Source organism: Enhydra lutris, unplaced genomic scaffold (genome assembly GCF_002288905.1).
Source record: "Enhydra lutris kenyoni isolate GAN:26980312 unplaced genomic scaffold, ASM228890v2 scaffoldscaffold12, whole genome shotgun sequence".
NCBI classification, from domain to species: Eukaryota; Metazoa; Chordata; class Mammalia; order Carnivora; family Mustelidae; genus Enhydra; species Enhydra lutris.
This window is the reverse complement of record NW_019154096.1, coordinates 73,892,303-73,920,093: the sequence shown is the minus strand read 5'-3', so window position 1 is coordinate 73,920,093 and position 27,791 is coordinate 73,892,303. Positions and strand designations below refer to the sequence as shown.

At 39.4% G+C, this 27,791-nt stretch overlaps 1 protein-coding gene across 2 annotated transcripts; it reads left to right on the top strand.

Moving 5' to 3' along the window:
• Positions 1-4,223: 4,223 nt before the first annotated feature.
• Positions 4,224-27,161, top strand: LOC111144657 (EEF1A lysine methyltransferase 2). Of its 2 annotated transcripts, none has more exons than XM_022499053.1 (6): positions 4,224-4,343; positions 5,394-5,459; positions 6,485-6,599; positions 19,945-20,052; positions 22,605-22,821; positions 26,554-27,161. In XM_022499053.1, the coding sequence occupies exons 1-6, from the start codon at positions 4,228-4,230 to the stop codon at positions 26,646-26,648; spliced, it is 717 nt and encodes a 238-aa protein (XP_022354761.1). In that variant the 5' UTR covers positions 4,224-4,227; the 3' UTR covers positions 26,649-27,161. The 2 variants fall into 2 exon arrangements, with proteins under 2 accessions (XP_022354761.1, XP_022354762.1); XM_022499054.1 differs by having other exon boundaries at positions 4,234-4,343; positions 6,485-6,603; positions 26,554-27,160.
• Positions 27,162-27,791: the final 630 nt, after the last annotated feature.

Sequence of the window (27,791 nt, the reverse complement as noted above, 5' to 3'; positions counted from 1 at the left end):
TATATTTATCAAAACAAAACAGTGCATTTCTGCAAGTACGTGTATGCCGGCAAATGCCACGCTCTGCCACGATGGGTCTGAAAGTAGAAACAAGAAAGTCCAGTTTCATTTGGATTATGCCCATTGGGTAGTCAAGGAAACTTGACTAGGGTTTAAAGTAAGTGCTTTGCCCAAGGTCACACCTGGTAGGGACAAAGTTGTGATTGAAGTTCAAGATGGCTAACTCCATAATCTGTGATCAGGCAAGAGAACACAAAGGAAAGGAATGGGTGGCGTCAGGCATCGAAGGTGAGAAAACCCAGCTGGGTTTTGGGGACTTCTGTAGAGGGAGAGAGGGGAAGAGAGGATAGCTGGGAACAGAGAAGGTGGCTAGAGCTGAATAGTTTGAAGGAGGTCTACTGGGAAGGGGCTGTGGTGGCCCCAGTGAGCTGTGAGCCTGAAGAAGCCCAAGGGAAGTCAGAACAATGACAAAAATGTCCCTGAGCCCTGAGACCAGGAGAAGCTGCGTGCAGAGGGGTGGAGGAAGGGCGAGACAAGGGTGATGCTCTGCTTTGGCTGATGGTAGGATGGTCAGGGGTCAAACGAACGGAGAATACAGGGAAGACAGGGTTTGGAGGCATCAGAGCTGGGGGAGAAGGCAGTGCAAGAAAGTTCAGTTTTGAACAGGTTGAATTTCACATAACAAGGGACATCTAGGCCAAAGCAGTAAAAGCCTAGAGCTGGGGATAGAGGATGAACCTGGAAGTCATTAATAGTAAGAAAAATACCTAACATTTACCGAACACTGACCACCTGCCAGGCTCTGTTCTAAGCTCTTTAGATGTACATTCTATGCCCTTATTCAGTTTTATTAACAATGCCCTGAAATAAATGCATTTTGTTGATTTTTTAAATTTTTATATTTTTTAACAATTTTATTTATTTGACAGAGGGAGCGAGAGAGTTTGTGTGTGAACAAGCAGGGGGAGTGGCAGGCAGAGGGAGAGGGAGAAGCAGAACATGGGGCTTGATCCCAGAACCCTGGGATCATGACCTGAGCTGAAGACAGCCGCTTAGCTGACTGAGCCACTGAGACGCTCCAAATAGACCTATTATAAGCTCTGTTTTATAACCGAAGAAACTGTGCTAGCATTTATGGAGCGTTTACCATGGGTCAGGCACGTAGGAGTTCACGGGAATTCTCTCATTTAATCTCTGCAGGGGCCCTATGCCACGGGCACTATTATGAAAGGATGGGCATACTGAGGCCCTGAGAACTGACAGAACTTGCCTGTAGTCCCACATGATAGGGTCAGGACTCAAAACCTGAGTCCAACTCTACAGCCTTGTGCCTACCTCCGTTTTAGAAGGCTCACTTAAGAGCAGGTGGTGCTGGGAAAATAGGGAGGGGTTTTCAAAAATGGCGTCCTAGGTGGTGTTGATCATTGCAGAGGATCCAGGAAGGTAAAGCCTGGAACTTGACCCTCGGTTTGCCAAATGCGAAGTGTCTGAGAACTCTTGAAAGCACTGTTTCAGGGAAGTTGTAGGTAAGCAGGGTTCCGGGCTGCAGGGATTGGCAGCATGAGAGAGGGACGAGGCAACCCAGGGCATCCGAAGAGCTCCCCCCACATCCCCCAACCCCGCCTATGTAATGGACACCTGGTGAGAGGACTGTGTTCCTTGGAACATTCCACCTTCTCTTTGGTGATGGGCAGCTCTGCTCGGATTGAGCTTCTCCACCCTCCACTAAGAATCCTGTTGCCCTGGGTGATCAGAGGTGGTGCCCCACACAGTCGTCAGGACTAAACAGCCAGAGTTATCCTGGAGCCAGAGCAGGAACTCTTTATAAACAGAGGGTTTTTCCAGGGCTTCATACCAACAACTGTTTATAGCGTTCATCACACACAGCAGAAACATCTTAAGTGTTGGCAGGACACCAGGTTGAAGATGGCGTTATCTTTCATGGGTGCTTCTTAATTAGAACCTAAAACTTTTTAAGATTTGGTCACATTCAGGCTTGCTTTCTCTAACATCTAGAGCCTGGAAAAGATCAAAACAACCATTTGCCCAGCGCAGCACTAATTGGCTGTGGCATTTGGTGGTTTTATTACACCATAATAAGGTTACTTCTGTTATTTCTTGAGTCCTTTAATCACTATACACATGGATCCCCATCTGTCTTTTACTGTATTCTAGCACCAGTGGTTGCTGGAACATCTTAGAACATCTTGTCTAGGAGAAGATGCACATTCGGTCCTCACTGGGGTTTCTGTCAACTGTTGGTGCTGTTTACCTCTAGGGACTTATTGGACTTCTGTTTGCTGAGTCAACAGAAATGCGGCCTAGGAAACATTCCTTTTGGTTGGAAGGCAGCCTTCCTAGGGGCCTTTGAGAGCCTTGCCTAGGACATTGGACTGTCAGTAGTTCACGGCTGCTACAGAAACCCCCCTGACCTTTGGCTCATAGATTTCTCACATTATACTATAGAACTCCCAGTGGTAGACCAAGAGGCAAATGAATTTCAGGTTCCTGGTTTGGGAGCAACCTGGTAAGAACCAGTCACCATCTATCTTAGGCATGGTGCAGGTGAGGAAGTTGAAGCACACAAAGGTTAGGAGCCTTGGGCAAGGTCAAGATGCCTGGTTAGGGGCAGAACTAAGACAGGCATCCGAGCATCTTGACTCCCAGCATTTTCCTCCACACACTCTGATTCCCATGATTGGAGTACTTTGGTGTGGGGGACGGGGAGGATGTGGTGTGGTGGTGCCGTAAGGCAGTCATTTCTCTGGGCATAAATTCCCGTGTCCACTAGTAATGTCAAGTTCTGAGAGGGCAGAATGCTATTTTTAAGGGAGAATCCAAACTACAAATTAAATCTCTGACCAGGAAGCCGAATAAAGCAGCGGACTGTCCCATCCAATTTCCAGATCTGACCATGACGTGCATACATGAGGTGATTTGTGTTTGCAATCAGCAGTGTTGGCTTAAGGTAGTGTGGTTTTCCCTTTGCCAGCCTTTTCCAAAATGCAGTACCTTGAATAGTCCTGTTTTTGAAAGGTGCAGCTGAGTAACTTTTTTTTTTTTTAAGATCTTGTTTGTTTCTTTATTGAGAGAGCATGAGAGAATGCATGTGCAAGTGGGGGAGGCAGAGAAAGAGAGAAGGCGAGAGAGAATCTCAAGCCAGCTCTGAGTTGAGCATGGACCCGAACACCCAGCTCCATCCCCTGACCCTGAGATCATGACCTGAGCAGAAATCAAGAGTCAGTAGTGGATTAACAGACTGAGCCACCAGGCAGCTGAGTAACCTTAAATATTTAATTGATCTTATTCAGTGAATCATGAAGCAGATGACACCCAGTCTATGAAGTAGAAGGGAGCTCTGAGGAGTTGTACAAAATGAAAGGTTTTTATAGGCATCAGATACGGGGTTGGGGGTGGTGGGGGTGGGGAGGGTTGGGGCACCTGGGTGGCTCGGTCCTAAAGCATCTGCCTTAGGCTCAGGTCATGATTCCAGGGTCCTGGGATCCAGCCCTACATTGGCTCCCTGCTCCATGGGAAGCCTGCTTCTCCCTCTCCCACTTCCCCTCCTTCTGTCCCCTCTTTAGTTGTGTCTCTGTCAAATAAATTAAAAAAAAAAATAATAAAATAAAAGCAGGGCGTTCGTTGGCCAGTACATTAAGAATGGATTATTTCAACATCCCAAACTAACGTAAGGTTGTCAACTATACTTGAATAAAATAATAATAATAATAAAAAGAATGGATTGTTTCTGGCAATGTCACTCTCCCTTAAGGGAAGGCTGGGGTCTTCTCAGGCAGATTACTTCACTAATGCCCACCGGAAAATTCCATACTGATTGGTTTAAAATTCCATTCCTGGAACAGGCTCAAATCTGCAGTTAACGTTGGATATTAAGTCTCAGGTTTAGCAAAACTGACTCCATTTGGACCTCTTTCTCACAGTCCCTTACAAACAGCAGTCCTCCAATGCAGCGGCGCTTAGGCGGGCACCTCAGCAGTGGGGTGCCTCTGACTCTGGCGGCAGTGGCCAGAGAGGCAGGCGAGACCCCGCCGACCACGCCTGGGGTTGCAAACCTCTACTCGGCACCAAAGACCAGCTGAGGAAGCCGAGGCCAGGAGTAATAGAGAGGGCGGCCTCCTGCCGCCTAGAGGCGCCCACCCACGAGTCCGCTCTGCCTGTGCCTCGTCTCTATGGCGGCCCCAACGGCCCTCCGGGGCGCGGAGCGGGATGAACTCGGGCACGGGCGGCGGCGGCGGCGGCGGTGCTGGGGCCGCGGAGCCGTCCCGGAGCGGCAGTCCCGGAGAGGATGGCTTCGCCCCGTCGGCGCTGGGGACCCGAGAGCAGTGAGTATGGCATTGGGCAGGGAGCCAGAGCAGCGCCGCCGTGGTTGGGCCCCGGGCAGGGGACGGAGAGGGGGAAGAGGGCCCCGGAAGATGGGGAGGACCTTTGGGCGGGGGGTGACGCGAGGAAGCTAAGAGGGGACTGGTGGGCTGGAATCCCGAGGGGCAACCCTGGGGGTGGTTAAGAGGCGCTTCAAGGAGCCGACGTGTAAAGGTCACGTGAGGTGCGGAATGGCCTCCGAAGCTCTTGGGGGAGGCCTTGTTGGGGGGTCTGGAACCGGAGGGGCAGGCTTGGGAAAAGGGCGAGGGGGCCGGGACGTAGGGCTGGTGGGCAGGGGGTGAGGTAGGGATGTGGGAGCTGGGAGGATGACCTGAGGAGGGAGCGAGGAGAAAGTGATCTGACCTTAAATCGATGTTCGGTATTTATGGGCGAAATAATAGATGGGTGAGCGAATGCCAGGGGAAAGGTACGGATGAAGGGTGAGTTGGAGGACCGAGAGGGAGCAGCGATTCTGGAGAGGGGAAGTGGGAAGAGAAGGCAAATGTTGGGGAGGGGGAAACTAGACTTCCAAGGAGTAAATGTTAAACGTGCAGTTTAATCTTTAGGCAGAGCTTGTGTTTGCTAAGTTCCTTTGTGAGGAACCACTGTATTGGTAGGAAATGTTTGTGTCTGCACGTTTTAGACTGAAATGTGCTATGATGACACTGTGCCTGTGCAGTGAAGTTTTGGACTCGTGTTTGGGACTTAGGGATCCGTGGACACATACTTGTTTGTGGGTGTGTGGGTTTTTTTTTTTTTTTATTACGCTAAAATATATAATATTTTTCTGCGTCAAGTATTGTACTTAGTGCTTTACATGTGTAAACTTACTCTGCTTGTCTGTGTCTTTCATTCTTTTAACAAGGATGTTAGGAGCTTGATCTAGTGCACTTACTGAAAATACTGATAATGTCTTAAACTTCTGTCATAAATACCTACAATGTATTAGAAAAGTTTACATTGTAATTCAGTTTGATTCAAGAATCTTGCTTTGCATTTGATTATTTATATAGTTGGGATGCTGTCTATGAGAGAGAGCTGCAAACTTTTCAAGAATATGGAGATACAGGAGAAATCTGGTGAGTTAGAAAAAATAGCGGAATTATGATTCAGAAGAGTGTGTGTGTGTATGTCTTTTAAGTGCTTACCCCCAAAGAAAATAAAGACAACCTGAAAGTTCTGGGAACCTTGGACTGATTCTGGCTTTAGCAGGTAGATTTAAAGAATCTCTCTCTTCTTTCTCTTTTAATGGTCCAGACCTAAATTTGATGAGAATATAGGTATCCTCTGCTTTTTGAAAATTTACATTATGTCTCTTGGCTTTTATGAAAGACTTATATTAGTATCTGTTTTTGTTAACTGAAAGAAGTAGGAAGATTTTCTTTTGTACTAAGAAAGGTGAAAAGCAAAAATAGCGTTCACTGTTTGTTTCTCAGTGAGCCATTAGGGAGGCGGTGCATATCCCAGCAGCAGGAGTGATGCTGCCAAGCTTCTTTCCCCAGGAACTTTCTTCCCCAGGAACACTCAGCACCCCAGCGCAGGGCCAGCATAGCTTTGAACAGTGTCTGCGAGCGGCTGTGCTTTATCTTGATTTATTTTGTGCCTGTGGTAGCAAGACGTGTCTTGTGGTATCAGGCCTAAGAGAGGTTATTTTTGGAGTCTGGGAATGCTCAAAAATTCTACCACATAAATTATTGGTCATTGCTTCTTTGCTTTGTGCCATTTTGCCTTAGGAGAGATTTCATAGCAGTGCTCTACTTGCCGTTAGTGGGGGAAACCTGTGTTAGGAAGTTGCTATCATCCTGTGATCATCCTTGTTCAATGAGCAATAACATTTTGAGCCATCAGCATATACAAGTGCTAATGCTGATGTAGTGAAACGTTAGTATGTAACGTAGTGACCTTATCTGTTGTGTCCTATTCTTGGGAGCATACGCTCTTCAGTAATAGCACAGGTGAAGCTTAAGCAGCCACAGATGCTACATCTTCTTTCAGAAAAAGGCTTAATTGAGCATATTGTATAAGCTGCTTAAATGGAATATAGTTATAATCTTTGCTCTATATTCCTCTGGTCTTTGAATAACGGATTCTCTGTTTCTAATAGGTTTGGAGAAGAGAGTATGGATCGGCTAATAAGGTGGATGCAAAACCGCAAGATTCCATTGGATGCTTCAGTGCTTGATATTGGAACTGGAAATGGTGTTTTCTTGGTTGAACTTGTTGGTACTTTTAGTATTCATGTGCTAAAGCCAAATTTTGAAGTGAAATTAAAAAAGAAATCTTGGCAGTGAGGATACTAATTATGTTAATCTAAAGTAGAAGAACAACAACAAAAAAAAACCAAAACCAAACAACTAATAAATAAACAAAGTAGTAGAGGAGTTGTACCACTTACTTTGAGAAGTACACAGTACAAAAGGGAGGCTGCATGGATTGTGAGAAAGCATTAAATGAGAAGCCAGGGGATCTGAGTCCAGTTTTGGCCCTTCTGGCCTCAGTCTTGACCTTAAGAAAGCCACTTAATTTCTCTGGGTGTAGTGTATTATAGGTTTTTTCCTAAAGCTATTGACAAGGTGATCTTAATTGGTTTCTTTAGCTCAAAACTCTGGAAATCTGTGTGTATAAAAGAAAGATGACTTTTTTACACTTCTTGTAGGACATAAATACCTTATGTGCATATGGTTTGAAGAGCATATTTTTTCTATGGAACAGAATTTTGGCACTAACTAAACCATCACTGTTGTGTACCTGTTGTGTGCTCATGGCTGTGGCTTGTACTATGGAGAAAATTATAAAACTTAGGCTTCCTCCTAGATGGCTTTACTGTCTTAATGTAAAAGGATATATACATAATGGTGACATTTATTGAATGGCTTCCACATGCCAGGCCTTGTGCTAGGCATTGGCAACCTGAAAATACAGACCTTGTACTTGAATACAATAGAGGATGGACAGACATATAAACAATTAATGCTGTAAGTTGATAAGTGTGATAATAGATGACTGAGTATAGAAAAAAGAGCGGTTAATTTTGGGGAGCAGAGATAGGAAGGGTCTTGGAGGAGCTAATATCCACGTTGGGTGGAAATTCCAGGGGCAGGATGTGCTGAGTGTGAGAGAGAGGGAGAGACTTTCAAACAGTGGAAATAATATTTAAAGATTTGGATGGGGGTGGTGCCTGGATGGCTTAGTTTGTGGAGTGTGCAACTCTTGATCTTGGAGTTGTGAGTTTAAGCCCCATGTTGAGTATGGAGATTGCTAAAAAAAATGATAATAATAATAAATAAATAAAGACGTGAAGGTTTGAAGCAGCAGCATGTACTGGGGATGTAAATAATTTGGTAAGTTAGAATATAAAGTGTATTTATGGGATGGACAAAGGCAAGGATTAAGTTAAAGGTAGGAGCCATATCATATACCATGTCTAACAGGTTAGATTTTTACTTTTAGGTTATGGGAAACCATTAAAATGTTTTAAGCAGTGGAATATGATTAGAAAAAACTTTGGTAAATGTTTTTGAAACTTAAGGTATAACGTATGTATGTCCAAGTGCACAAATCAAAAGCATGTGGCTCAATGAATTTCTGTAAAGTGAACACAACTATAGTCACCTATCAACTATTGCCCTGGTCAAGAAGTAAAAAATATTACAGACTCTAGAAATTCCCCTGAACTCCCTTCCAGTCCTTTCTAAATTACTTTCTCCTTCCTCTCTAAAGGTAGCCACTAATGGCAAGGAGTTTTAACATTAGAGATTAATTTGCCTGTTTTTTAATGTATACATGGAGGACTCCAGTTTGCTTTCCAGTGTGTTCTCCACTTTCTGTGAGAGTCACTCAAGTTGTTGTGTGTAGTAGTAACACATTCATTCTCATTGCTATATAAGATTTATTTATACTCAGCTTTATTCATTCTCTTGTTTACCTGCAGATTCTTTTGGATTTTAACCCACTGAGCCACCCAGGCGCCCCTGGATTTTATTAGTTTATTTGTAGAAGTTAATGATTTATCCTTTGAGACTTTGAGACTTGAGACTTTGAGAAAGTAGATTTTTCATATTTTTACATATACAGTTGACTCTTGAACAACAGCGGTTTGAACTATGCAGGCCCACTTATTTGTGGAATTTTTTTCAATAAATGTGTGTATAGTCCTATAAATATATTTTCCTTGTGATTTTCTTAATATTTTTCTTTCTCTAACTTTATTGTAAGAATACAGTATATGATACACATGGCATACAAAGTACATGTTGATCGATTGTTATTTTTTCAGTAAGGTTTCCAGTCAGCAATAGGCTATGGGGTGCCTGGGTGGGTTAGTCCATTAGATGTGTAACTCTTGATTTTGGCTCAGCTCATGATTTCAGGGTTGTGAGACTGAGCATGGTGTCGTGCTCTGTACTGAGCATGGAGCCTGCTTAGGATTCTCTTTCACTCTCTGCCCTTCCCTCCGGCTCACTCTCGCTTTAAAAAAACAAACTAAAACCAAGCCCCCACCTTTAAATCCCAGTCTTAACCCAACCCTTAAATACGATTAGTAAAGTTTTGTGGGAATCAAATGTTAAATGCAAATTTTTGACTGCAAGGGGTGTCAGCACTTTTAACCTTTGTGTTGTTCAATAGTTAACTGTGTAATTATGCAGACTTTGAATAATGGTCATTTTCTTTCTTCCTTTCCAATCCTTTATAACTTTTCTTCTCTTATTACACTGTTTAGGACTTCTAGTAGAATGTTGAAAAGAAGTGGTAACAGAAGATATCCTTGTCTTTTTTCCTCTTTCCAGAGATTACTTTGAAAGTTTCACTGTTAGGTATGATGTTAGCTTGTAAATTTGTTTTGTAGATCACTTGGTATCAGACTAAAGAAGTTTCTTTCTATTCCTCCTTTGCTGAAAGAGAGTGAGTGTGTGTGTTTCTTATAAATCTTGTTATTTATCAAATGTTTTTCCTGTTGAGATAATCATATGAATTTTCTTCTTTAGCCTGTTTGTGTTGATGAATTACATTCATCATTTTCAAATGTCAATTGCATTTGTGGAATGAATCCAACTTATATATATCATTGGATTCACTTTGTTAATATTTTGTTTAGGATTTTTGCAACTCTGCCCATGAGAAAGATTGTCTCAGTAATTTAAATTTTTTGCAGTGTTCTTGTCAAGTTTTAGTAACAGGTTATGCTGACATCATTAAATGAGAATGTATTTTTTTTTTTTAAAGATTTTATTTATTTATTTGACAGACAGAGATCACAAGCAGGCAGAGAGGCAGGCAGAGAGAGAGGAGGAAGCAGGCTCCCTGCTGAGCAGAGAGCCCGATGCGGGGCTCGATCCCAAGACCCTTGAGATCATGACCTGAGCCGAAGGCAGCGGCTTAACCCACTGAGCCACCCAGGTGCCCCGAATGTATTTTTTTGAAAGAGTTTATTAATGATTAGTGTTTCTTCCTTAAATGTTTGGTAGAATTTGCTGGTGAAGCCACCTACATGTGGAGTCTTTTAAGGGAAGTTACTTTCTTTTTTAATGTGTAGTTACTAAATGTAGTGTGATGTACGTATGGAAAAATGGTCATTAAGTATATAGCATTTATAAAATGAACACCCTTGTGTAACTCACCAGACTGATCAAGAAATCAAACATTGTTAGTGTCATAGAAGAAGCCCCTTTGTGTACTCCCCTCACTCCCATTCCTTCCTAAAGCTTTCACTATTCTGATGTCTATCATCATGTTAGGCTGTTTTTGGTGTTAGCGGTACTTGTTTCTCATTGTGATTTTATTTATCTGTTTGTCAGTCAGAGAGAGAGAGAGAGAGAGAATGCCGTGCTAGCCGGGGGAGTGGCAGGCAGGGGGAGAAGCAGCTCCTGCTGAGCAGGGAGCCTGATGGGGTAACTAACTGAGCCACCCAGGCGTCCCTATTTATGTTTTTAAGATTTTATTTATTTGAGAGAGAGAGGGAGAGTGAGAGCGCATGCACGGCCAAGCATGAGCAAAGTGGGGTGGTAGGCTGGGGCAGAGGGAGAGAGAAAGAGAGAAAGAGAGAAGCAGACTCTTTGCTGAGCTGACTCCAGTACAATCCCAGGTACCCAGGTGACCTGAGCCAAAGGCAGACACTTAACCAGCTGAGCCACCCAGGCAGTCCCTCACTGTGGTTTTAATTAACATCTCCCTAATAATTAATGATGTTGACCACCTTTTCATGTGCTTATTTGCCATTTGTATATCTTGTTTGGTGATGGGTGTTCAGATCTTTTGGCCATTTTTAGACTGGGTTGTTTGTTTGCTTATTGGTAAGAGTTGAGGATTCTTTATGTATTCTGGTTATAAGTTCTTTACCAGGTATGTGGTTTCCAGATATTTTCTCCTGGTCTTTGGCTTCTTTTTTCTCTTAATAGTATCTTTTGAAGGGTAGAAGCTCTTGATTTTGATGAAGTCCAGTTCATTGACTTTTTTCTCATATGGATTGTGCTTTTGTGAACATAATAACTCTTTGCCTAACCCAAGGTCACACAGATTTTCTCCTATTTTGTCTTCCAAATGTTTAAAGTTTACATTTATTTTCTTTCTTCGTTTTTTAAAATTTTATGTAGACTCCACATCCAATGTGGGGCTTAAACTCACAAACCTGAGATTAAGAGTAGCATGCTTCACTGACTGAGCCAGGCAGGTGCCCCCTACCTTTTATGTTTAGATCTGTGATTTTTTTAAAAGATATTATCTATTTGTTTTAAGATATTTATTTGTTTGTTTGAGAGAGCGTGTGTGCTAGAGAGAGAGAGAGAGAGAGAGTGCATGAGCACAAGCAAGGGGAGGGCTAGAGGGAGAGGTGGAGCAGACTCCCCGCTGAGCAAGGAGCCTGTTAAGGGACTCCATCCCAGGATCCTGGGGTCATGACCCAAGCCAAAGCAGAGGCTTAACCACCTGAGCCATCCAGGTGCCCCTGAATAAATAAAATCTCAAAAAAAAAATTAATTTCTAGTAGTTCATTGCTAATAAAAGCACAACGGATTTCTCTATTTTATATCTGGTAATTCAGACATTAATTCTAATAGTTTATTCATAGATTCTTTTAGATTTTCTTATGTACAGTAATGTCATGTAGTTTTAATTCTTCAATTTCAACTTTGATGTCTTGTTTATTGAAATGCTCTGTACTCTTGAATACAGTGTTGAATAGAAATATGAAGGTAGATAGCCTAGTAGAAGAGGAAAGTTTCTAGTATTTCACTATTACATATGGTGTTAGTTATAGGTTTTTATAGATAGTTTATCAGATTGAGGGTGTTCCTTTATATTCCTAGTTTAAGTTTTTAATCATGAATGGGTGTTGAATTTGATCAGCTGCTTTCTTTGATATTGAGATGATTAGATGATTTTTCTTTGGTTTTATTAATGTTGAATTGATTGATTTTGGGGACAGGGTGTCTTTATTTTTTCTTAATTGACATTTTTATTCAAAAAAATTTTATGGATTTTTTTTTTTTTTTTTTTTTTTTTTTTTTTAATATTTTCTAAGTAAGCCCTGCACCCAGTGTGGGGCTTGAACTCACGACCTGGAGCTCCAGAGTTGCATGCTCGACCAACTGAGCCAGCCACATGCCCTTGATTGGTCACTGTTATAACAAACTTCCATTCTTCAAGTAAACCAAGTTTGATTGCTATGTATCATCCCTTTCATATATTATTGGATTTCACTTGGTAGTATTTATTTTGCTTACCATTTGTATAGTTTCATGAGAGAGATTAGTAAGTAATATTCTTCACATGAAATTTTAATGTAAGGTTTTGTATCAAGGTTATGCTGGCCTCAGAACAAGATGGGAAAACTCTCCTTTTATTCTTTGGGAAAATTTGTAATTGGCTTTGTTTCTTCCTTAAACATTCAGAAGAATTCTTAGTGACATCCTCTGGAATATGGAGGGTTTTTTATTGTGTTTTTCAAGAAATTTATCTGTTTATCTAGATGTTAAAATTTTATTAGTGTCAAGTTCATAATTTACTGTTAAATTTAAAAAATTTACATATTATAACATTGACTTTTTTGCATAGAGTTCTGTGGATTTTAGCACATGTACAGGTTGATACAATCATCCTTACAGTCAGGGTACAGAATAGGTGCATCCTATGTAACCACACCTTTCTCCCCTGCTAGCCACCAGTCTGTGCTGCATCACTAGTTTGTGTTTTTGAGAATGTCCTATAAAATGGAATCATGCAGTATTATCATCTTTTGAGTTTTCCTTCTTTTGCTCAACATAGTACTTTTGAGATTCATCCACGTTTTTGTACGTAGCAGTATTCATTTTATTGCTGAAACGTGGCCAATGTATGGATATATCGCAGTTTGTTTATCCATGTACTTGCTAAAGGACATGTGAATTGTTGGTAGTTTTTGGCAATTATGAATAAGCTGCTGTGAACATTTGTGTAAACATTTTGGTGTGAACGTGTTTAATTTCGCTAATGTAAATATGTATTTACCTTTATTAGAAATTGCCAAGCCACTTTTCTGTGTGGTTGTACCATTTTGCATTCACATCTCACATACATAAGCAATGTATGGTGGCTGCGCTTGGTCTGTATCTTTGCTGACACAACTGCCCATGTTTGCTGTTTTAGCCATTCTAATATGTGTATAGTGGCGTCTAATGATGGTTTTAGTGTGTAGTTCTCTGATGGCTGATTATGTTGAACGTGTTTTCATGTACTTACTTGCTATCTTTATATATTGTTCAGTGAAATTTCTGTTCAAGTCTTTTGCTCATTTTCAGATTGAATTGTTTTCTTACTGTCGAATTTTGTGTGTTCTTTGTATGTTCTGAATACAAGTTTTCTCTGAAACATAATTGTAAATGTTTTCTAACTTCTTTTCAGTCTAGCTTCTCTTTTTATTCTGTTAAGAGATGAAAAGTAAAATTTAAAATTTTGATAAAGTCCCAGTTTTAGTTATTTCTTTATATTTTTTCTATTAAATATCTCTGCGCCGGGCTCAAATTCTTGACTGTAAGGTCAAGAGTTGCTTGCTCCACTGACTGAGTCAGCCAGGCACCCCTAGTTTTTTTTTTCTTTAATGTATTGTGTGTTTTTGTTGTTGTTGTTGTTTAAGATTTTATTTCTTTGACAGAGAGCCAGCGAGAGAGGGAATACGAGCAGGGGGAGTGGGAGAGGGAGAAGCAGGCTTCCCTCTGAGCAGGGAGCCCGATGCGGGGCTCAATCCCAGGACACTGGATCATGACCTGAGCTGAAGGCAGATGCTTAAGGACTGAGCCACCCAGGCGCCCCTAATGTATTGTGGTTTTGGTGTCATGTCTAATAACTCTTTGCCTTATCTACTTTTTCTCCTTTCTTTTCCCCTAAAAGTTATTATAGTTTTAATTTTTTACGATGATCCTTTTTGAATTAATTTTTGTATAAGATGAGGTTCAAGTCAAGATTCTTTTTTTTTTGCATATAAATGTCCCTTTGTTTTATTTAAAAAAAATTTTTTTAAAGGGGCGCCTGTGTGGCTCAGTTGGCTGAGCGACTGCCTTCGGCTCAGGTCATGATCCCGGACTTCCAGGATCTCGTCCCACATCGGGCTCCCAGCTCCTTGGGGGGGGGTCCGCTTCTTCCTCTGACCTTCTCTCTCATGCTCTCACTCATTCTTTCTCAAATAAGTAAATCTTTAAAAAAATTTTTTTTTTAAGATTTTATTTATTTATATGACAGAGATCACAAGTAGGCAGAGAGGCAGGCAGAGAGAGAGGGGAAGCAGGCTCCCTGCTGAGCCGAGAGCTGGGGGCTCGATCCCAGGACTCTGAGATCATGACCTGAGCCAAATTCAGAGGCTTTAAACCACTGAGCTACCCAGGTGCCCTAAAAACTTCTTTTAAAGATTTTATTTATTAGAGAGACAGAGTGTGCATGTGCGCGATGGGGGGAGGGTCAGAGGGGAAGCAGACTCTCTGCTAAGAGGGGAGTCTGACGTGGGCTTGATCCTGGGACTCTGGGATCATGAGTTGAACCGAAGGCAGACGCTTAACTGATTGAGCCACCAAGGCACCCTGATGTCCCTTTCTTTTAATACCATTTGTTAAAAAGACTGCTCTTTCCTCACTGAATTGTCTTCACTTTTGCCAAAAATCAGTTGGCCAGATTTTTGTGTATCTGTTTCTGGACTCTTTTTCATTGATGTGTCTATCCCTTTTTAACACCGCATTGTCTTGATTAGTGTAGCTTTTTAGTAAAACTTAAAAGTTGAGTAGTGGGATTCTGCAAATTTTATTCTTTTTCTAATTTTTAAAAAAGATTGTATTTATTATCGGAGAGCATAATTATAAGCAGGAGGAACGGCAGGCAGAGGGATAAGGAGAGGGAAAAGCAGGCTCCCTGCTGAACAATGAGCCTGACGTGGGAGTCAAACCCAGGACCCTGGGATCATGACCTGAGCTGAGGACAGACGCTTAATGACTGAGCCACCCAGGTGCCCCTTGTTCTTCTTTTTCTTTTCTTTTTTTTTTTTTAAAGATTTTATTCATTTATTTCACAGAGAGAGATCACAAGTAGGCAGAGAGGCAGGCAGAGAGAGAGATAGAGGAGGAAGCAGGTTCTCCACTGAGCAGAGAGCCCGATGCGGGACTCGATCCCAGGATCCCGAGATCATGACCTGAGCCGAAGGCAGAGGCTTAACCCACTGCCACCCAGGTGCCCCTGTTCTTCTTTTTCAAATGTTGTTTTGGCTATTCCAATTCTGTTGCCTTTCCAAATAAATTTTAAAATCAGTTTGTATTTATCTACAAAAGAATCCATGCTGAAAATTTGGTTGGAATTGAACTAAATTTGTAATTCGATGAGAATTGACATCTTTACTATCTATAGTCTTCTAATCCATGAACGTGTTATGTCTCTTCATTTATTTAGGTCTGCCTTGATTTCTTTCATCTGCATTTTTTCATTTTCAGCATATAGATCCTTTTAGATTCTTATACTTGTATCAATATATATTTTTTGGAGTATTTTAAAGGTATTGATTTTTGAAATTCAGTTTCTGGGGTGCCTGGGTGGCTTAGTCATTAAGCGTCTGCCTTCGGCTCAGGTCATGATCCCAGTGTCCTGGAATCTAGCCCCGCACTGGGCTCCCTGTTTGACAAGAAGTCTGCTTCTCCCTCTCCCACTCCTCCTGCTTGTGTTCCTGCTCTCACTGTCTCTTTCTCTGTCGAATAAATAAATACAATCTTTTTTTTTAAAAGATTTTACTTATTTATTTGTCAGAGAGAGAGAATGCATAAGCAGGGGGAGCAGCAGGCAGAGGGAGAAGCAGGCTCCTCGCTGACCAGGGAACCTGATATGGGACTTGATCCCAGGATCCTGGGAATATGACCTAAATCAAAAGCAGATGCTTAACCAACTGAGCTGCCCAGGAGTCCCAAAATAAATAAAGTCTAAAAAAAAAAAATAATAATTTCAGTTTCTAATTGTTTATTGCTAGAAATATGGTTGATTTTTTTGTATTGACCTTGTACTCTGTAACCTTGCATTTATTAGTTCTAGGAGTTTTTTGATGGGTTTTCTGGGCTTTCCTATGTAGACAGTCATTGTTTATGAATAGGGGAAGTTTTAGTTCTTCCTTTTTAATTTGTATGCCTTTTATTTCTTTTTCTCGCCTAATTACATTAAGTATGGCTTCCAGTACAATGTTAATTAGGAGTGGTGACAACAGGACATGCCTCCCTTGTTCCAGTTTTAGTTTTCCAATCTACCTGTGCGTTTCACCATTAAAGATGTATTGGCTTTAAAAAAAGGTGGGGGGTGGTTGTGTCAGCTGTAGGCTTTTTTTTTTTTAGATGTCCTTTATCATGTTAAGATTCCTTTCTATTTCTAGAATAGATGTTGAATTTTGTTGAATTTCTGATTATCCTATTAAGGTTATTTAGTTCATTTGAGTGAGTTTGCAATTTTTGAGGAATTGGTTCAGTAATATATAATCAGAATTAGATACTATGACCAGATGGGGCTTATTCTAAGATTGCAATGCCAGTTCATTATATGAAAATCATATAACCTATCATATTAACAGTCTAAAGAAGAAAAACTTCATGATTATACTCACTGATGGGAAAAAATATTTATATCACTCTTCTTTCCTTTTGGGAGTCTGGAAATAGCAGTGTTAGAACTTTTCATAATGTTCCACAGGTCTGTGAGGCTCTGTTCATCTTTATTTCCCCTGTTTTTCTCTGTTGATCAGATTTGGTATGTCTTCAAGTTCATGGACCTTTTCTTCTCTAATTTCTATTCTGTCGAGACTACATACTGCATTTGGTTGATAGTCTCTCTAAGGCTTTTTTTCTCCCTGCACCTTTTCCTTACTTAACTATGTGATGTTTTTGTTGTAAAAGGTAAAGTTTATTAGTCCCAAATGATTTTCCATGATGTAGATTTTTCTAATTGTACTTCTGTCATTTAAAATGTTTTCTGCATCCTGTATTTTTGTAGATCAGAAGTTAGATCTAGAATAACGTACGGTGAACTACAGTCTGAGGGTCAAATCTGGCCTTCCTCTGTTTTTAAAAATATTGATTGAAACACATTTATATACATACTGTCTGTACCTGCATGTGTGCTGTGGTGGTAGAGCTGAATATTTGGGACAGAGACTGTATGGCTGGGAAAGCCTAAAAATATTTATGCCTGCCTGCCTGCCTGCCTTCACTTTCTTTCTTTACTTTCTTCCTTTTCTTTTCTTTCTCTCTCTCTCTTTCCTTCCTTCCTTCCTCCTTTCCTCCCTTCTTTCCTTCCTTCTTGTGAGTAAATGATAGAAGTTTATTAAGCAAGGATACAGGAAAAAAAACTTTCAGGAATGAGAGGGGTCCTGACAGGGTTGCCCTGCTCTATTCCTTTATTTATTTTTATTTTTTAAGATTTTATTTATTTACTTGGCTGAGAGAGAGAGAAAGAACGAGAATGCACAAGCAGGTGGAGCAGAAGGGAGAGGGAGAAGCAGGCTCCTCACTGAGCAGGGAGCCCCATGCAGGGCTCGATCTCAGGACCATGGAATCATGACCCAAACTGAAGGCAGAAGCCTTAACTGACTGAGCCACCCAGGTGCCCCTGCCCTGTTCCTTCAAAGTAAAATTTTGATAATCTCTGGTTCAGAGATTTTTACAAATTCAGTTTGCTTTTTTTTTTTTTTTTTAATGAACTTAATAGATGGTCATTTATATTTGCTTCTGTGGCACATAATGTTTTGTTGTCTGTTTTTGTGATGTTAATCGTCATTGCTTATAAAAGGGCTTTTTAAGTGATTCACCCACAGTTTTGATGGATTTTTTTTTTTTTGCTGGGCATAAAATTTTAGACTGCAGTTTTTCCTTTGCTGTTTTCTGGCTTCCCTTGTTTATGACTTATTGTCAGCTATCAGTCTTACTGTTAGTCTTTGAAGGTAGTCTCTTGTTCCTCTGTTTCTCCCTACCCTCCACTCCTTGGATGCTTCTGAGGTTTTCCTGTTTGGGGTTTTTATCAGATACACAGTACTGGTTTTCTTTTTCTTTTTTAATCTTCTTTAGATTTATATTGCTTTTTCAGTCTGTGGCTTGAGGTCCTTCATCGGTATTAGAAAATTCTCACCCATATGCCATTTTCTCTCATGCCCCATTCTCATTTCTTCTCCTGAGAGTCCTATTACATTTATTTTAGATTTTATACAGTGTTATATTTTGTTTTTTATGTTTTTTCCTGTTTTTAATTGATTGTGCCTTTTGTTCTTTGCCTAACAGGAGTATTTTCTTTTGACCTTTCTTACAATTCACTGATTTTTTTTCTGTGTTTAATCTACTGTCAAGCCTACCCTTGAATCTGTTTAATTATTGCTTTTTTCATTTCTGTTATTCATTTGGTTCTTTGTTACAGTTTTCAGTTCTCAGAATTCTCCATGAACTGTCATTTATTTCAGTTGTTTTAAAATTGATTTCTGATCATTATTTTATTTGGGTCTCCTGTGGTCTTTTCTAATGTCAGTTCTTCTCCCTTGGTTTCTTATCATTTGTTGTTTCCTTGAATATCTGCTTATTTTTCATTCAGTGCCAGAAACCAAATGGGAAAAATGTTGCAGATAGTTTGAGGTTCTGAATGATTGTTCTAGAAACCTAAAACATCTGTATATGATACTTTTATAAGTTCTGTTGTAAGAATAAATAGGCATGGGAGAAGAGGGAACTGGTAAGAGTCAATTAATAGAATTATCCTGGCTTCCTGATAGAGAAGGATTTGAGAGAAAACTAGGAGAAAATGAAGATCTCAAAGAGTATGGAGTGAGACAACTAAAAGAGTTGGCATCAAAGTGGGGATGGTAGACCTTGAGATGAAAATAAAAATAATCAAAGGGAAAAAAATTCTGTGGGATATAATTTGTGTGTTAACTAGAGTTTGCAATTAGTCACTAGGTGAAAAGTCAAGGTAGTCTTAATGGAAGGTGTAGGTGTAGGTTAAGTTTTGAAGGAAATAAATTTGGTAAATAGTGAAGAGCAGGAATAGAATTTCAGGCTACACTGCTTTTCTTCTTCAAATTTCCTTTGAAATTACCTTTAGCCTGATTGTTCTAAAAATGTTCGGCATAGTATTAAGGGGTGGGGTGAGGACCGGAAGCCATCATTTTTTTTTTTTTTTTTGCCACAGGCTCACACACTCTAGGTAGGTTCATACGGCTAGTGAACAGCCGGCGCTAAAGCTCTGGGCTCAAAACTCTTAATGTCAAAAAAACAAAAAAACAAAAAAAACTCTTAATGTCCTCTGAGCCTTGATTCTTTGGGGATTTTAATACTTTTTTAAAAATATTTTATTTATTTATTTGACAGACAGAGATCACAAGTAGGCAGAGAGGCAGGCAGAGAGGGAGGGGGAAGCAGGCTCCCTGCTGAGCAGAGAGCCCGATGCGATGCGGGGCTCGATCCTAGGACCCTGAGATCGTGATGGAGCTGAAGGCAGAGGCTTAACCCATTGAGCCACCCAGGCACCCCGGGGATATTAATACTTGCCCAACCTTCCTCACATAGTTTTTGTCAACATTTCAAAAACAAAAATACTGTACAAATGTAATGTGGTTAATAATCACATGGCTGGTTGAAAATTGTGATGTGTAGTTATACTGAAGGAAAATTTTTCAAGAACTTACTACGTATGCATTTCATTTATTCATATAACTTAATTGTGCTAAGTAAATTTGTGACAGATTTATGTGTGAATTAGAGCATGTCAACATCAGAAGTTTCTTGTTACATTTTTCTGCTTGAAGGCAAAAATATTACACGTACATTCTCATTATCTTTGAGAGAACGAATTTTCTTTTGGAATAGAAACCAAATACTATAAAAACAAATGAATTGTCACTTGATATAAATTTGAACTCTTAGTGTCTATTTAGATTCTACAATAAAATTTAAACTGTGGATTATTGGATAGTATATGTCACTTGATCTATTATGTAAGTAAAGCAGTCCCAGTCCTAAAGGAATGTTACAATTCATAAGCAAAGCAGTATGTTAAAACTTTATTTTAAACTAAAGTATAAAATTGTTTCTCTGTCTCTAGGCAAAATTTGGTTTCTCTAATATTACCGGAATTGATTATTCACCTTCTGCAATACAGCTTTCTGGAAGTATTATAGAGAAAGAGGGTTTATCTAACATTAAGTTGAAGGTAACTATTATATTACTATAAGTTTTTTATAATAAAAGTTATAAAGTTTAAGCATTTCTAGAGTATATTTGCTAACAATATCTTTGAACTTGTAAATTAAGGATTAATTTATAAATAATCCAAATTGAAACATTTTTAAGTAACTGAAAATTTTCAGTCTAGTCAGCTTGGGGAAGTTATTTTTTCCTCTTCCTTATGTGTGAGTGTGTTAATTCTCATGTTTGTGAACACACACAAATACTGGCTGCTAACTTTGGATTAACTAGGTCAAAAAGTTGTAAATACGTAAAGTGGTGTAGTGCCACCAAAGATTAGTTCGTTTATTTTTGTGTCCTGTGATCCACAAGGAGATGATGACTCTTGGATTTATAGATCTAGCCCAGGCTTGTCTGAGCTCTAGAATGATTTATTTATTTATTTTTATTTTTATCTTTTAGAGATTTTATTTATTCATTTGAGAGAGAGAGAGTGTGTGTGAGAGAGAGAGAGTATGAGTGGGGAGAAGATGAGAGGGAGAAGCAGACTCCCGTGGAGCTGGGAGCCTGATGTGGGTACTGGATCCTGGGACTCCAGGATCATGACCTGAGCTGAAGGCAGTTGCTTAACCAACTGAGCCATCCAGGCGCCCTAAGCTCTAGAATGACTTAAAAACTGCATATTTTACAGTTCTGCCTGGATAGCAATAGTCCCTCATTTAGTCCAAAAGGAAACTCTTACTTTCTCTTTAAACCTGCTTTACTGCCGTCTTTCCATTTCTGTTACTGATACCACCATTCTCCTGTTGTATTAACTTAAAACCGGAGGAGTCATCCTTGATGCTTCTCTTTGCCTTAAGTCCTGTGTCTCCTTCTGTTTTATCTTCAGAGTATATCAGGCACGTGCTCATTCCTTGCTGTTTCCTCTGTGCCCTCCTAAGTCCGAGCCGCCATCATTTCTTGCCTCCGTGGCTGCAGTGGCCTCTTACTTGGCCTCTCCATTGCTCCTCTTGCCACCCTCTGTTACCACAGGGCAAGCAGAGTGATCTTTTAAAATGTCAGTATGCTCGTGTCACTGCCTTGCTCACAAGCCTCCAAGGGCTTCCCTGTTGCATTGAGAATGGAATCTGAATCCCCACCCACCTTACAAAGCCCCTCCTTTCTTACCTGTTTTCCTCTTTCTCACCAGTATTCCAGTCACACTGGGTTGCTTTCTGCTCCTGAAACGTGTCGGGCCTGTTCTCTTCCAGTCTTTCTACCTGCTGCTCTGTCTAGAATATTCTTGCCCCAGATCTGAGCTTGTTTGGCTCATTCTCATCCGTCACATCTGTGCTCAGATACCACCTTCTCAGACCTTTCCTGACTGCCTTTTCCAAAACATCTCTCTTCCCAGTCACTCACTGTGTTTATTATTCTGTTTCTGTTGTCTTCATAGCACTTCATCTAAAATTATTTGTTTAGCTTATTTATTTGTTGTCTCTCCCTTTAGAGAACATAAGATATATTCTCATACACGGACACTTTCCTTTTTTGTTTACTATTATATTCTCAGTGACTGAGAAATCCCTGCATTTAATAGGTGTTCACGACATACTTGTTGAATGAACGAGCACTTTGATACAGGTGTTTCAGATAGGACCTTCTCTAAACTTAGCTCTTAAGAATAGTGGTCATCCTTTGCTTCAGGTATAATGAATACTTTGGTGTGAGGGTGGAGGAAAGAAACCACGTTCTAATGTAAATAAACGTAAAGATCCACATTTTAAAATCAAAGGGTTTTAGGTAATACAGTATTTATGATTACTGTATTAAGATTGTATGAATAATAGCTAGTTGCTCAGTTTTTCAAAGTAGCTTTTCAGAATTAAGTACACTGACGAAGTATTGTATTAAATGAAATTGTGGCAGATCACTGGCTCAGGTGCTTAAAATATACTAATAGGTTATTGAAAATGAATGATATGCTGATGTATGACTTCTACAACCTAAACTGCATGATATTTATAAAGTTAAGTAACTACAGTTTAAATAGTCCTCTGATTTCTTAAGCTTTATGCCATTCATTTTATCCTATAGTTCTTGCTGAGCTGCTGGGTCAGGGCTGAGCAACTTCTGATTTTACTGAGTTTACTTTAAGTCACGTAACTGGTAATCATATCAGCTAAAAAATCATTGTATTTCTAATGACCTGTTTTGAGTTCAGCATAGTTTTTTTCATCTTTAAGAACATGGCAAATATTCTACTTTTTGACAGAAATAACTTTCATAAGCTGGGCTTGGAGGCTCCGTTATGTGCTGGTATTATTAGGCCGTACACCTGGCTTTGATTTGTTTCCAAATTTGTAGAGATTTGGAATGTCCAAGAAACAGTGTCAGTCTCCCACTAATGTTAGCTTTAATGATCTTAGAATGAAGCACATAAAAGTTAGCTATAAAGTTGAAAATAATGGTTATTATATGTAAAATGCCATCATAATTAATTGGTCTTTTTATCCGTAATCTTTTACAGATTGTCACTTGAATTCAGGAGAGATTGTGTGTTAATTGTTCTCATAAAGACATTGATTTTTAATATAGGTAGAAGACTTTTTGAATCTTTCCACAAAGCTGTCTGGATTTCATATTTGTATTGACAAAGGAACTTTTGATGCCATAAGCCTTAATCCTGACAATGCGATTGAGAAGAGGAAGCAGTATGTGAAATCCCTGTCTGGGGCGTTGAACGTGAAAGGCTTTTTTCTAATAACCTCTTGTAATTGGACCAAGGAAGAGTTGCTAGATGAATTCAGTGAAGGTAAATGGCCATGTGTTGTTAATGTTTGCTTACCTTGGGTTTCATGTACTTAAATGGTTTTTCTTCCCCCCCTTGGTGTTATAGTGTTTTACTGTTCTGTTTGTGGGAATTGCTTGCTTTTCTTCTCTTTTAACTGTATATGCAAAAGACAAAGAAATAATATCCTGAGATCCAGAGTCCTTTCTAAAATTTTCCAAGAAATCCTGGCAGTTAGGTACTAACATTTATGAGTCTATAAAAGTTAAATTCTTCATTTAAGCTATATAATCTCTTATTTAGAGACTCAAACAGAAAGCATATACATTGTGCTTCTGACTTTAGTGTACTGATACACTGGTCATCAGTAGTAATAGTAATCAGTCATATGCAAATGGGAGCAGTATTTTTAAAACTCTGACATGAGAGTTTGTAGTCTCTAAATACTTTGTGTCTTGCTAATGGTCATTTGGGTATTTAGGATTTATCTTTTCATTATACATAGAACAATTATTTTTAACGTTGCACAGAAAAAAAGTAGGGACTTTGTAGTAGAAATACTTGCTGTTAATTCTTGAGGACAGCTCTACCTTTTTCAAGGTTTTGGTGCCAAGACAGGATCCTTTCTCGCCCCGTTAAGAAATTATAATTAGTGCTGTGTCTACTACATGGGAATCTTGTGAGAATGGAGAATCTGTAATCTATGCACAAATATTTTGAGTTCATTGGCAGACTGTCCTTGCATGTTTAAAGGAATATTTTACCTGCCAGTTTGTTCATGTAGTGCACAGGCATTTCTGGGAAAGTACCTTGACAATCCAGGACTAGTATTTGCTTGTTTTTTTTTCACAGACTCCTTTTTTTAAGATTAGCATGAAGTTTTGTTAAAGAAATGGGAGGGATTTTTAGGATGGAATATTAATATGATATGGAATATTATGTGGAATATGGAATATTAATATGATATGGTACTAAATTTGTGTTAAATTTTGAATCTCAGTTGCCACAAGCTGATGGGAAATGAATTTATAACTATTTGCATGTATTTTTATCTTAGAGTTTGTTTTCTTTTTGGTAATAAGGGAATAGGCAGTAGGAGGGAGAACACTTAACAGTCCTTTTGTGTGCATTCGGCAGGTTATATAATGTAAAACTTGAAGTGTTTGAAGCTTGAAATGAGAGCTTGTGGTTTCATTACTCTTGCCGCTAGAAAACAAGAATTATATGTGATTTATTGTCTTGTATTTCATGCCATTAATTTTATTATCTTCCATGTTAAATTTGTTTCGTTTAGAACTGCTGAGGCCCTGTATGCATAGTCTTTCCTTTTTCCTGAAGCTTGACAGTTTTAATAAATGCTTGAAGTTAACACTGTGTAGGGCAAGTTTCTTTCCTGGTTTTTAAATACAGGTGTTCTCTTTTACCCTTGGAACCACCAGACAAAAACCTATTTGTCTGTCTTTGATAATGAGGAACAGACTTGAGCCTGGTAAAGAGTGCTTAAAATTGTGTCTGTGTCTGAGAACTACTTTAAGTTATGTTCAGTTTCAGAGCTTAATACAGAATTTCAGCAAAATGTTACAACAGGAAATGTTACATAAATACATAGAATTGAAGACATTTTTTAGGCATCTGTTTGAGAATATGGTGTTTGGAGTTAGAGATAGAACGCTAAACGAATACACGCGTCACTGCCCGGGGCTTGCTGGTGGCTTTTCACAACTGGCTTCTGTGGTCCCTTTGACAGTCTTTTAAGGTTCTTTGCTTCTTTCCTTATTTGAAACAAAACTGTTGAAATAAATCTTGTATTTTTCCTTTATAGCGCTATTCATATAAACATTTTGTGTTGTCATTTGTTTTGGTGAGGATTACTTGAATCATTTGCCAGAGATTGGGATGTTCTAATTTGATGTCCAAGGAACTTTACTTTCGTAAAACTACTAAGTTAAAAACAACTCCAGAAAACCTGTTTTACTGCGTAAATAATCCAGATTTGTTATGAAAAAGAAGAATGTCAATAACCCCAACACGAAGGATATAGGTTAAAATAACTAAAATAATTTATTACTTATCATTGGCTTACAACCACTTTTAAAATTTTGGTCTGTTACTTATTAAAATATAAGCACTTCAATTCTGTAGGTTAGTCCAAGGAGTTAAAAGATTAGTCTTGGAGAATTCACACAGACAGCTCCATTTTCTCTCTCTTTTTTTAAAGATCTTATTTATTTATTTGACGAGGAGAGACAGAGTGAGAGAGGGAACATAGCAGGGGGAGTGGGAGAGGGAGAAGCAGGCTTCCCGCATCAGGGAGCCTGATGTGGGGCTCGATCCCAGCACCCTGGGATCATGACCTGAGCTGAAGCCAGATACGATCAATGAGCCACCCAGATGCCCCTCCATTTTCTCTTGAACGTTTTCATTACGAAGTATTTTAAACATGCGTAAAAATTACAGAAAAAAGATAGGGTTTGTACCCATGTATCCACCACGGTGACTATGTTTTCCAGCATTAAGAGACATCATGTTATTTAAAAGGCCTGTCCGTCTTTGGAGAAGTTTTCTTATCAGTTTTAATGAGCATTTTGATTTATAGGTATTTGTTAAAATTTGATGAAGTTTGATGAAGAATATGAATTAAAATGCACAGTTGATACGTAATATATATCCTTTTATATTTTTTCTGTTTATAAGAGTTAGTTCAGCTGAAGCTCAAGGCAAGGAAGCTTCGAGAATGCAGACACCCCCACCTCGCAGGAAAAAATAAATCTACCCTCCAAACTAATAGTCCCATCGCTAAGGGAAAACCATGGTTAACTTCAGCCTTGCTTATCTTAGTTTTTAAAAACTAAATAATGAAATGTTAACTTTCCATTTCATTTTATTGTTCAGGAAAATACTATGTTATCTTATTTTGGTCTTTACAAAATCACTGTGAGGTAGGTAGGGGCGTTGTCATGTGTAAACTCCTTGCATAGAAACTGAGGGTCCCGGCCACATCTCTTTCATCTAGGAAGTGGTAGAGCTGGAACTTGAACCCGGGACTCTTGAATCCACATTAATTTTTAAGTCACACTGTGCTGCTTTGGAAGTTACTACTTCCCTTTTCTTCCCAGATCCTTCATTAGTTCAGTCTAGATCTTGGTTTTTGTTTACAAACTCTTTTTTTTTGTCGTGGTAAAATATATATAAGGTAAGATTTACCATTTAGCCATTTTAAAGCGTACGGTTCTGTGACATTAAGTACTTTCCCATTTTTGTTCAGCCACGAGCACCGTCCATCTCCAGAACTTTTTCATCTTCTACAAATTCATCTTGATTTCCACACTGTTTGACCCCTCTGTATTAAGTACATTTATATGTGTGACGTGGATCGAGTTACGACATATAAACCCCTCAGAACAGTGCCTGAATCCTGGGAAGACCTCAGCACGTGATGGCTGCTTCCTCTAAGTGAGATGGTTCGGCAGTCTGGGGGCAAGGTGGAGTGTAGGGATCGTAGACAGGAAGTGGGGAAAGAGGAATGGATGGAAAGCCTCTTTTCTGCAATTTAATTTGGGGCTCGTCTGTTCCTTGTTCAGTTTCAAGCGTTAGTGGGTATGCACTCTATGCACACAGTAGAACTGAAAAATTATCAAGTGAAATTCCGTCACAGTTAATAGTTTTATAAAAGGTTTGCAGGTACATTGTTCATACAAATTTCCCTTAACTGTGGGATTCAGTCCCTATTAAAAGTATTTTAATCTTGTCTGACAGGATTTGAACTTTTCGAAGAGCTGCCAACACCCACGTTCAGCTTTGGAGGCAGATCTGGAAACAGTGTAACGGCATTGGTTTTCCAGAAAACGTGAGACTTTCCACTGGACAAATTCAGTTAGCTTCGTTAAGAAGCTCCACATCAAAGTTAACCTGACACAGAAAATGCCAGTGCAAATAAATGCTTAGTAAGTACCCAGGATGCACATGTTGAAGAGATGAAATGGGTTGGTAAGAATATGAACATGTGAGTGGTTGAGTTTTAGAGACGAACCAAGAACCATTTAAAGTTTTCTTTTGTATTTGAAATGTAAATATTTTTCTCTTTGATTAAAAAAATTTTCCTGTAACTGCTGAACAGTCAAAAACCTTAAAGCAGTAAATGAATTTACAGAAAGCATGTATTCTTGGTTTTTGTGCCTTGGAAAAGTTGAATCGAATATAGCTGCTCATTAAGATTTGATGAAACTACTCCAGGGCGAGAATAATAAACACCTCTTTCTTAGTGTTTTATTAAACTGTCTATGAAACATAGTAAAAGTATAATATTTTGGGTTGAATGGTGGTTATTTTAAAAAAATTTTTTAATACCTGAGAAAAGTCCCTTAGTTTTCATGTGTATAATTAAACAAAATCAGATAAATGTATGAGTTGATCAAGAAATATTTATTGGGCTTGTATTTTGCTGCTGATGGCCTTTTACATACTGTGAAGGATAAACAGGAAGTAGGAAAGACAGCTAACAGATCCTATTATCTGCTAGCACGTGTTAAGTTACATTATGGTATTAAGTCACTGAATCCTCCAGATATCTTCTCAAGGTATTTATTAACTTATTCCTGTTTCTTCATATCGAAGGGCTAGTACTGGGCACCTGACTGGCTCAGTTGGTAGAGCATGCAACATGATCTCGGGGTTGTGAGTTTGAGCCCCACATTGGATAGAGAGATTACTTAAAAATAAAATCTTTATTTATTGATTTTAACGATTTTGTTTATTTGTCAGAGAGAGAGAGAGAGCACAGACAGGGGGAGCAGCAGGGAGAGGGAGAAGCAGACTCCCCGCTGAGCAAGGAGCCTGACGTGGGACTCAATTCCAGGACCCTAGGATCATAACCTGAGCCGAAGGCAGCCACTTAACCAACTGAGCCACCCAGACGTCCCAAAATAAAATCTTAAAAAAAAAAAAAGCCAGTATAGGATGGAGCCAGGATTCTTTGGGTTTGACTAAAACCCATT

Coding starts and splice junctions, on each gene's coding strand:
- LOC111144657 (XM_022499053.1), top strand. CDS start 4,228: ATGAACTCGGGCACGGGCGGCGGCGGCGGCGGCGGTGCTGGGGCCGCG. Junction 4,344..5,393: donor GCGCTGGGGACCCGAGAGCA/GTGAGTATGGCA, acceptor TTATTTATATAG/TTGGGATGCTGTCTATGAGA. Junction 6,600..19,944: donor GTGTTTTCTTGGTTGAACTT/GTTGGTACTTTT, acceptor CTCTGTCTCTAG/GCAAAATTTGGTTTCTCTAA.